Source organism: Benincasa hispida, chromosome 9, assembly GCF_027475165.1.
Source record: "Benincasa hispida cultivar pf3 chromosome 9, pf3_genome.v1.1, whole genome shotgun sequence".
Lineage (NCBI taxonomy): Eukaryota > Viridiplantae > Streptophyta > Magnoliopsida > Cucurbitales > Cucurbitaceae > Benincasa > Benincasa hispida.
In genome coordinates this window covers 69,745,817-69,756,988 of record NC_143486.1, presented here as the reverse complement: position 1 = coordinate 69,756,988, position 11,172 = coordinate 69,745,817, and the positions used below count along the sequence as shown (strand labels likewise).

The window sequence follows — 11,172 nt, the reverse complement described above, 5'->3', positions numbered from 1 at the left end:
GTCCCTATGATTTGGAAGAATTTAAAATTTAGGTCTTATGTTAATTTGAACTTACCCCTATAGTTTGACTAAAGCTTCATAAATAGTTAGAGATTATTTAAAATGATTTAACAAACCACAGAGACTATATGTGAAATTCTATCATACTATAGGAACTAAAATCTAAATTTTAAAACCACATGGACTAACTTTTAAATTTATCCTATCCATAGGGACCAAATTTGAAATTTAACTTAATTTATAATATATTACATAATAAATATTTTAATTTTTTAAAAATTGAATTAAGTTTATAACTTGATATACTATATTTCTAATTTTTTTTAATATTCTTTAAAATAATTATGCATTTTAAAATTTAAAATTTAAAATTTAGATAATATAAAAATATTGTTTTCAGAATTTACGGAGTTACCAAACACATATCAGTAAATCTAAAAACATAAAATTTTAATATAAACCAAACAATCTGACTAATCTGAATCTAAACAAGGGAAATTTGTACAGATGACCCAAAAATTGGGCCAAAAATGTCAAATGGCCCATTTTTTAAAAAATAATGTCAATTGACCCTTTGCTGACATCATCGCCATACCAAATTACGTGAATTGCCCTTACACTGGCCTCATGAGATAAATCTCGTTCTTGTCTGATTAAACGCTCTCGCTCTCGCTCTCGCTTGAAATTTCTTGATTTGATGTGATTGCTCGTCAGTGTACTGTTGATTTGACAAAATGTCATGATGAAAGCCTCAAATCAAATCAATAATACCTAAACACAATACAATGGTGATTTCTTTAAACTCTAAACTCCATTTCAAAGGTGATTACTTCTCTAGTTTTCGACGGTGTTTTGTTGAATGGAGATTTTTCAAACGGGGATTTCCATGACTAGGCTCTTATAAAGGAACAGCTTTTTCATAAAGGTGAATTATTTTGAGTATGTTTAATTATTTTTTATGTGTTATTTCTGGAAAGGTAGTATTACGAAATTTTGTATTGGGATAGAGTAAGAAAGAGGAAGAGTAAGAGAGAGAGCGAGATTTAGAGAGCGAGAGCGAGATTTTAAGAGAGAGCGAGATTGAGAAAGCGAGATTTTGAGAGAGAGCAAGAGTACACTTCAATTACTTGTATAACTTAATGACAAATGTTCTCTTGCATTATAGAATGTCAGAAAAGTGTCTATTTATTCGATTTGGAGGTGATTGGGATGAAAATGAAAGTTGGTATATTAAAGGACAGTTGAAAGGAATCGTTGTGCCCCCTACAGTGAATTATGAAGAACTTAAATCTCGCATTTACAGGGCTACAAAAGTCAGTTCTTCAGAGTTTGATCTTATCCTGAAAGTTAAATATAATCTTGAATTTGAAGCCCCTCTACAATGCATAACGGATGATGATGATCTTCACTTCCTTCTTTTGCGAGAAGAGCTTAGTAGACTTCAGATAGCTGTAACGTTGAAGTCTAAACAGGACGAAAGGGTTGGAATGGAGTTTAGAAATGTGAGTTATGATGATACGGCTGTGGACAGACAATACGAGGAATCATATCAGTTTTGTCGGGAAGAGGATGATATTCCATTGTTTACCAACACTGTTATTCCATTGTCTACCAACACTATACCATCAACATTCGATTATATGGATTGTGGTCCTTCAGTGGATGTGGATGTGAATGAGCAACCAACAGGATTGAATGAAATAGATTGTGATCATGGAGATGTGCGTCGTTCTACAGCAGCTTCAGTGGTTCCACCATCTGTGTCTTCAAGTCATAGGACAGAGTTGATTATGCCTGGCACCTCTTCATCTGGGACAGAGGACGTTAAAGTTGGACAACTATTTTGAGCAAAAAGAACTTGAAAATGAGATTATCTATTCTGTCCATCAACAGAAATTTTGAATTTAAGGTCAGGAAATCAACCAAATCTCTGTTCACTTTCAAATGCATTGGGGAGACATGTAAGTGGAGCCTTCGTGCAGTCAAAATAGAAGGGTCTGATATATTTAAGATCACAAAGTACTGCAGTTCGCACACATGTTCCATAGGAATTTTGAATCACGACCATAGACAAAAAACTGCTACGGTTGTTGGTCAACTCATCAAAGATAAGTTCATGGGCATAGGACGTATTTATAAACCTTGTCATATCGTTGAGGATATGATGAGAGATTATGGCGTGAATATAAGTTATGATAAAGCGTGGCGTGCAAGGGAAGCTACGTATAATCTCACTAGAGGTACTCTAGAATACTCATACTCCATACTACATGCTTATGGAGAAGCGCTAAAAATAGAGAATCCGGGTACAGTCTTTGAGATCAAACTTGAAGATGAGGTGCATTTCAAGTATATGTTTATGGCATTAGGGTCTTGTATTAGAGGTTTTGAAAGCTATCGGCCTTGTATTATTGTTGATGTGTCGCACTTGAAAGGAAAATACAAACGCACCATGTTGGTTACGATTTCTATGGATGGGAACAATCAATTATACCCACTAGCATATGAAATAGTGGACAATGAAATCGATCGATCATGGAAATGGTTTATCTCAAACTTGAAATGTAGTATCGAAAAACCCGATAATCTGGTGTTTGTGTCTTATCGGATGGTATCTATCGGCAATGCTATTCGTGCGTTTTTTTCCACAACATTTCATGGATTGTGCACATGGCATATAGAATAGAATCTGGTTACAAACTTTAAGGATAACACGGTTGTTGGGATATTTAGAGATGCAGCAAGACATTTCGCATGACAGAGTTCCAGACAAAATGGGACGAACTCCATAGTTTTAGAGACTGTGTTGTCACGAAATATTTGAAGACATCGGTCTTCAAAGGTGGGCATGGGTTTACCAAATAGAACGAAGACATTATAACATGACATCCAATAGTGCAGAGTGTTTCAATTCCTTAACTAAAGAGTATCAACTAATGCTCATAATATGCTTGATTGAACATGTTAGTGGAATGATCCAATCGTGGTTCTACAAATGGGGGAATTACTGGACATCTCGAACGACATTACACTCTGACTACTTTGAAACCCAATTGGTAAGTGAAGTTGATAAGGGCAGACGATATCGAGTGAAGCCTATTGATTGTTATCGGGTACACATGCGAGACAATCGATTAGACAGTATTGTCAATCTTCACACGAAGGAATGTACGTGTAACGAATTGGACTCACTTGGTATCCCGTGTTCCCATGCAATTGTTGCTGCCAAGGAAAGAAATATACCCATCCACAGTCTTTGTAGTCGATTTTATACAGTGGATTCTCTAATGACTGCGTATGCAGAGCCTATAAATCCACTTGGCCACATATCTGAATGGAAAAGTCCTTCTGGATACGTAGAAAAGATTATCCTTCCCCTGAAGTTTGTGCCACAAGCTGGGCGACGGAGAGTGAGAAGAATACCATCCAGAGGAGAATTTCGCAGACAAATGAAATGTGGTCGGTGTGGGAATTATGGACATAACTGCCAAAATTGTACTGAACCGCTTACAACCGTGCGAAGTGCCGAAAATGCAAGAGACCGAGACACAAACACCCCTCATCTAGTTTAGTTATAAATACCATTGATCATTTTTTCATACGTCATACTTGTAACATACTTCATACTTTTTCATACTTGTAACATACTTCATTGTTTTTCATACTTCATACTTGTGACACTTCATACTTCATATTTTCAACACAAAAAACAATAACAAGCTGGAGTATTTATATAATAGCAATATTCATACTCTCTCAATCTTCATACTCTCTCAGTCTTCATACTTGTAACAAAAATAGATAACTTCATACTCTTTCAATCTTCATACTGAATACAAAAAGCAATAACTTCATACTCTCTCAATCTTCATACTTGCAACAAAAGTGGATAACAAATACTCTCTCAATCTTCATACTTGTAACAAAAAATAATAACTTCATACTCTCTCAATCTTCATACTTGTAACAAAAATGGACAATAAATAGTCTCTCAATCTCGCTTTCTCTCACGATCTTGTTCTCTCTCAATCTCGCTCTCTTTGAACAACTCGCTCTCTCTTACAATATCTCTCTCTCTCAATCTCGTTCTCTCTCAATATCTCTCTCTCTCTCAATCTTTGAACTTTGAATCTTGAACCATGTTCTAAGCTCAATTATGCATGTTCTGATAAAATTCTGATATTGAACTTTGAACTTTGAACTTACATAAAAAAAATACATGTTCAATTATACAATGAAAAGAGCAGTAGCTCCATTATACATAAAAAATGCATGTTCTGATAAAATTCTAATATTGAACTTTGAACTTTCATAAAAAAAATATATGTTCAATTATACAATGAATGTTTTTACATACATACAAAATAAATGAATGTTTTTACATATATAAAAAATACAATAAAAAGTACATGTTCTATACTTATAAAAAATCTGGAGTGTTTGCCCATAGTTGACACGCTAATTGCATCCTATATTCACTCATCTTCTCTTGAGTGGTTACGGATGGATCAGCATCAATCACCAGGTGTTCCAGTAGTTTTATTGTGAATATGCCCCAATCGAACGACCCGTGTTGTATGTCGACGTTCATAGGTCGCGAGATTTTCCAACGGGCTGTGGATAGGTTCGGCTTCGATCGATCCACGTCACAATAGTGAAGTAGGGATGGTACTGTGACCGTCAATGGCTCTAGCCATTTCACCAGCTTTGTCATTGGTGTGTATGACGGAAGTGAGTCGAACAAGAATATGTGGCCTCTGTTAATGCCCATTGCAAGGACCATCCAGTGGTCACTGATATTCATTGCCGTATAAACGAAATCCACATTTGCCCATTTGACATCAGTAAGTGTCGTAGTCCTTATACGTGTTTTCATCTTCTCAAGCTAGGGCAGCCTCTAGAAGTGACTTATTCTTTATTCGTTTAAATACCCCACCACGAGAATTAAGGTGACTCTATCAAATAAAATGAGAAGTTAAGTAGAGAAGTAAAGACCAGGAAACTTAATGAAATGAGAAGTTAAGAAACGAAATATCAAAATTTACCGTTACACCAATTGGCAAGATGGTGAACTTGTGCATGCACATGTCAGGTTGGGTATAAAATTTATCTTTCATAAAATAAAATAAAGTATTTATGGTCTGCACGAAAAAATAATATGTCAGTAAAAGTATAAGATAGCCAACATGTAAATACGTAAAGACTAGGACACTTACATCGCACTCGACCAACGAATTCGAGGTAATCAATTCCTTGAAGAATTTCTTGGCGAGTGGTTTAAAGGAGTTCTCTCGAACCTCGTTGTCTGTATTGTCATCCGAGATCCAGCCCATCATTTCTGTCAGGATATTGTGTGGAACATCATATGCTACGTTATATTGACGATCAATCCAGATATTGATGTAGCTACACCTGGGAGAGGATATTTAGCCATATTTTTCTTCTTTACTTGGGCTGGGGGTGTATATTTATCAACCGGTTTTCTTTTACGACTAATTCTTCGAGATTCCTACATAAACAGATAACAAAACGTTACTAATCAAGAAATATAAAAATATAAACAAAGATTACCGATCAATAAATTACTCACCAGTGGAACTCCTTCTGTGGTCGTAACAATCCCAGAAGTGTCTGCCTCTGGGATGCCAAACATGTCAGCCTCTGTATATGGCATGGTGAGTAAGGCAGACATGTCAGGCTCTGTTTGTGGGATGTCGACCTGTATAGGTTCAACGTCAATTGGTGATGTCGTGGCAGTGGTGGTATCGGGCTGTAAAGGGGGGATGGGGATGGGAGTGTTAGAGGCAGTCGCAGTCGTATCGGGATCCCAAGATGGGATGAGTGACCTGATCGTCTCCTCATTCACCGTGGAACCCTTCAATTAGTAAAGTAAAATGGTGAGTTCACGAACACGTAAAAGCTAAACACATAAAGACATAAAATGATGCAAACCTTGCACATAGACTACAACGATGACAAGATGGCTGACAATTGCCCTTTCATGTCAGTCATGTTTTCCTCCATACTGGATACACGACTATCTAAACCCAATATACGGCCATCCAACCTCGATAGTGAGTTGTCAATGGACCGCAGGTACAAATAAGAGACTCGTCAGGATTGACTCCCTCCCTGCGGTGGGCAGCACACTCAGGACACTCCTCATCCACAAGTCGCTCTGTATCGGAGTTCGCAAGAAAGACATCAACTTGGTTCAACTCGTCCTCCTCGCGTACGTCCTCTATCATATCATGGAACATATCATCACTACATGTGTATGTCTCTCCTTCCACCCTTCTATATTCAGCATCCTCGTACTTAGAATGCTTGGGTTCATCCCTTCCCTCCACCCCTACAACCTCATCATTGTCATCTCCACAATGGTCATCACCGTCACTTTCACTTTCAGGACTACCACCTCACTCGTCGACCTATTGCCACTTTTAGAACTATCATCATCCGCACCTAGCTGAAATATAGGTCGTCGTTCCACTGGGGTATCTCGAAACTCCCTTTTAGCATTTGACATCATAGTGCCCTCTTTGACCTTTATATGCATTAACAACCCAGTAAACTGGATAGTGTCAATTTAACAACCAAATAAACATATTATGCATAGAGTAAACTACATTATTAGACTCGAATATCTCTCTCTCGAGTACTTTGAAGGACATTGAGTGGGAGCATGACCATCATAATATGCGGGGCAAAGCCACCTTGCTCCTTCGCTCCGCAATGTTCCCAACTGTCGATGAAGCTAAGATCTCGTACGTCCATACCTAAATAAAATTTAAAATATATTAAGAAAAATAATAATGTTAGATCAAACAACACGATTATTATGTTAATCAAATTTACCTGGAACGCTTGTGGAAATCCACATAAGGAGTACTTCACAACGTAGTTTTTATTTTCTTTGACCCTCGTCTTGTATAGACTGCTCTTATCATTCAACGCAGTCTTTAGGGCATCCAATGTCCTCTCCCAAATAATGGTATCCCAATCAAGACTATTGTAGTACTCCAAGTTTTGAACGTCCTTGAAATGTTTGAGGTTGACTGCATTTTTCTGTTTGTTTTTCCCCATTATTGCGACCTCAATATAGTAAACTAGGCTAATATTCACAGCATCATCATCATTTTCAGACTCTAAGTCCTTGTATTTTTCTTCAAGTTGACGGAGGTGTAAAGTGTCCTTTGTCACTCGATTACCAAAATACTTGATAGCAAGTTCATATGAGGACTGCTGGTTCCGATCAACTCATGATGGGGAAATCCACAAACCAGTCATCATTCGAAAAGGTGACAACCTTCCCACAGACAGAGAATGACATTGAGTATGATTTTGTCCTCTTCACTTCTTTAAGCAACATGTGATGGACAATTGGGCTGTTAAACACCATGTCAACGTCTACAAATCACCCAAAAACTGTTCTCTTGAACATGGCCAATTGCACATAACACAGCGAAAACCAATTGCACATAACACATTGGCGTGAGCTTCTCTTTGACAATCTTGTTTGCATTAACAATGTGGGCCAAACTGGTTACTTGATCGGGCAATCGGTCGGCTTTGGCTATTCTGAAACGTGTAGCCATCTTATATCACTCCTGCATTTATTAAAAAAATTCAATCAGTAAACTCCTTCAGAAAAAAATGTAAAACAACATTCTGTTTAAATCCCATTGGATTCGCCTCGCTAGACTCGCTCTCGCTGGCATCGCTCTCTTCGGTATCGCTCTCTCCAGTATCGCTCTCTCCGGTGTCACTCTCACTTATCCCCCTCAGATTCTCTCTTTTTACTCGTCTTCAACCACATAACACATCGAAAACCAGAAAAACAAACAAAAAAACCATAGGTTCACTTATCTCGCTCACATTCGCTCTCTCCGATGTCGCTCTACCGATTTTACTCTCACTTATCTCGCTCACAAACTCTTTCTACTCGTCTTCAACCACAAAACATATCGAAAACCAAAAAAACAAACAAAAAAAACCATATTGAAAGATTTTCTGATAAGATTCGATTTGTCGACGACAATAGAATCGTTTGCAAACCGGAAATAGTTTTTTCGTTTATGAGCGATACGAAGCCGTTAGCCTTGGAAAATTTGAATGAAGAATAGTTTAGTTTTGGTGGGTTCTCAGTAAAAGGTAAGAAGACGAAGAAGTAAGGGCAATATACGTAATTTGGTATGGCGATGTTGTCAGCAGAGGGTCAATTGGCATTTTTTTAAAAAATGGGTCATTTGACATTTTGGGCCCAATTTTTGGGTCATTCGTACAAATTTCCCTGAAGAATAGTTTTGTTTTGGTGGGTTCTCAATAAAAAAATAAGAAGATGAAGAAGTGAGGACAATTTACATGATATGGTATGACGATGATGGGTCAATTGACATTATTTTTTAAAAATAGATCAATTTTGGGGTCATCCGTACAAATTTTCCTCCAAACAAACCATGTGTTAATTATCAACGCTATAACACTCACGATATATCGAAACTATAACGCTATAACACTCACACTATGTGTTAATTATCAAAGCTATAACACTCACGACATATGTTAACTATCAAAACTATAACACTCACAACATATGTTAACTATCAAAACTATAACACTCACCTTAATTACTTAGGAGCCTTTCTAATAGTTCCCTTTTCTACCTCGGGCTCCCTTTTTACCCCTAGAATCCAGATCCAACTTACAGCTTAGATTACTCATAGTTCTAAACCTTATTTTGAGATACTTTCTTCTACAAAACTATTCTAAAATGTCTCAAGAAGCTTACCGTAAAATATTAGCTTATAACTCTTCATGGTTTAGCCGGAATCATCCAAAAACAAGACTGGCCCAGCTTACCCGATACCAGCCCAATTCCTTAGAGCTTTTTCTCATTATCCAGCCCAATTCCTTAGAGCTTCTTCTCCGGCAGCCTCACCATGAAAATTAGACTCTCTTATCTTTCAAATGGCTTTGGAATTACATCAAACGCTCGAGTAGATTGGGAGATCTCCTCGTCTCAAGTTGATGCATTCTCCTACACCCTCACTGTCCAATGCACTCTACTTTTCCCCTCTTTTTACGAATTTTATGATTTGTGATTTGAAAATGAAATCCCAAAGGCTCTATTTATAGGCGTCCAAACCTCCTATAGTGTTGACACCACCTACTTGGCTGCATGGCCAAATGTTTAATCCTCCCTTTATCAACGTAAATTGACTAACTCTCCTAATTAACCCCTTAATCACTTACTTAAGTAGGAAAATGGAGATCCGGGTTTCACAATTACTTCCCCCTTAAGAAATTTCGTCCTCGAAATTTACTCAAACTAACTAACTCTGGTTTAAGTATTTATTTGTTTCAACTGATTTTATAGAAAGCACAATTGGCAAAAAAGTTTATCAAACACTAATACGCTTCAACTGATTTTACAGAAAGCACAGTTTGTAAAAACTTAAAAAACTATTTCAGTTTTGGTTTCTTGAACTTTCATAAATAAATTATTTTGACCATTGTTATTATGCAGTGTGGTTTCTGGATGACAAGAAAAATAATAGTAGATATCAATTTTTCTTTTTCTTTTTTTTTTTAAAAAATATACATCGTAAAAAATTAAATTAGACATTTTCAAGACATAAGGATTTCGATGGATTTTTTCTTTTCCCTTTTTTTTTTTTTTTTAATTTTTAATTTTAAGTTCAAAGATCGAATTAATTTTTTTTAAAAAAAAATCTTAAAATAATAGACAAATACAAAGCATTATAGAAAGTTTGATATTAATTTCAAACTTGAGCATTATTAAATAATCATGAAAAATATCTTCTTTCATGAGGTCCAAATCGAAATAACACTTATTATAAAAAAAAAATGAAAAAAAAATAAAAAATAATAAAGGCCAACAAAAATCAGGGAAATGCACAAAAAGGGACCCAGGGGTTAAGAACCATGAAAAAAGTTCAAGTACTCATGTAATAGTTAAGGGACTTTTAGGTTTATTAGAATTTGAAAAAACAATATATTCAATAACAACTTATTGAATTTTCAGAATAAGTTCTACTATTTACAAACCACGAGTTTTAGGACATCAAACCCAACATAAAATTATAACTATATATGTACTTACGTGAAGCATATTTGTAGCAGAAGAATCCCTACAAAAAAGAATAAAAATAAGAGCAAGAGCAACCCAACGATGGCTAATTATATGCACATCGCACCCTGAAGCCAAGATACAAGGATTGAGTCACGGAGCATGAATAAATAAGAACATCAATAGAATTGACTACTGATTCAGTGCAACAAGAATGAAAGAGAAAATATGAAATTAACTTGTTTATGAGATAACTGAGCCTAATTGGGAAGGAATCATTGCAGGTCCTCCTTCACTATAAAACAACTATTGTCCAATACCCAGACGAGCAGGGGATATATGGGCATCCGAGGGCAACTAAAGCAGCCATGACAACTGGTTGTATATGAGATAACCGAGCCTATAGGACACAGTCAAAGCCATTAAGTCATAATGTTTGACTAAATTAAAAAAAAAATGAAAATTCTGGGAAGGAAGAGTTTCACCTGATCTGGAGTTTCAATCTTATCCCTCCCACTGCATATCATATCAAAACCACCCTGGTAAAACAAAAATGCATTTAAATCAAGAATTGCATTCAAATGGCAATCACTTCGCATCAAGACTGCACATATTCACACTAACAATTCTAACAAGTGAAAGCTAGAAATCCCCTCAAGAAAATTAACCTGATTGCGATACGGGTAGATAAATTGTGCAATCAATTCTACGTATTTACCATATCTTGAGGTGGTCTGCAACAAGATTTGGAGAAGATAGCAGCTGGAGAATGAGATTTGAAGAAGTTCTACAAGAGGTATGTCTTGAAACTTACTTGTTTACAGCAAGAGCATGCTTTATATTTTGCCAAAATTAGTGTATTTGAGTGCTTAGATGATCCCCGCTCTCGCTCTCTCCCACTTTCTCGCTGGTCTCGCTCTTTCCACTCTCGCTCTCTCCAACTTTCTCGCTCAAACTCTCGTTTTCTCCACTCTCGATAAGGATATCGCTTTCTCGAGCCTTCTCGCTCATTTGGCTCTCGGTAGTGTCGCTCTCTTCAGCCTTCTCGCTAGCTTGGATCTCGGCAGTGTCGCTCATTC

General features: G+C 36.6%; 1 protein-coding gene across 1 annotated transcript; it reads left to right on the top strand.

Annotated features, from left to right (window-relative positions):
- Positions 1-2,882: 2,882 nt before the first annotated feature.
- LOC120084846 (uncharacterized) lies at positions 2,883-3,572 on the top strand. Its single transcript, XM_039040663.2, has one exon. The coding sequence runs from the start codon at positions 2,883-2,885 to the stop codon at positions 3,570-3,572; it is 690 nt and encodes a 229-aa protein (XP_038896591.2).
- Positions 3,573-11,172: the final 7,600 nt, after the last annotated feature.

What these genes read in the sequence shown, in the direction of transcription:
- LOC120084846 (XM_039040663.2), top strand. Translation starts at nt 2,883, where the DNA reads ATGACATCCAATAGTGCAGAGTGTTTCAATTCCTTAACTAAAGAGTAT.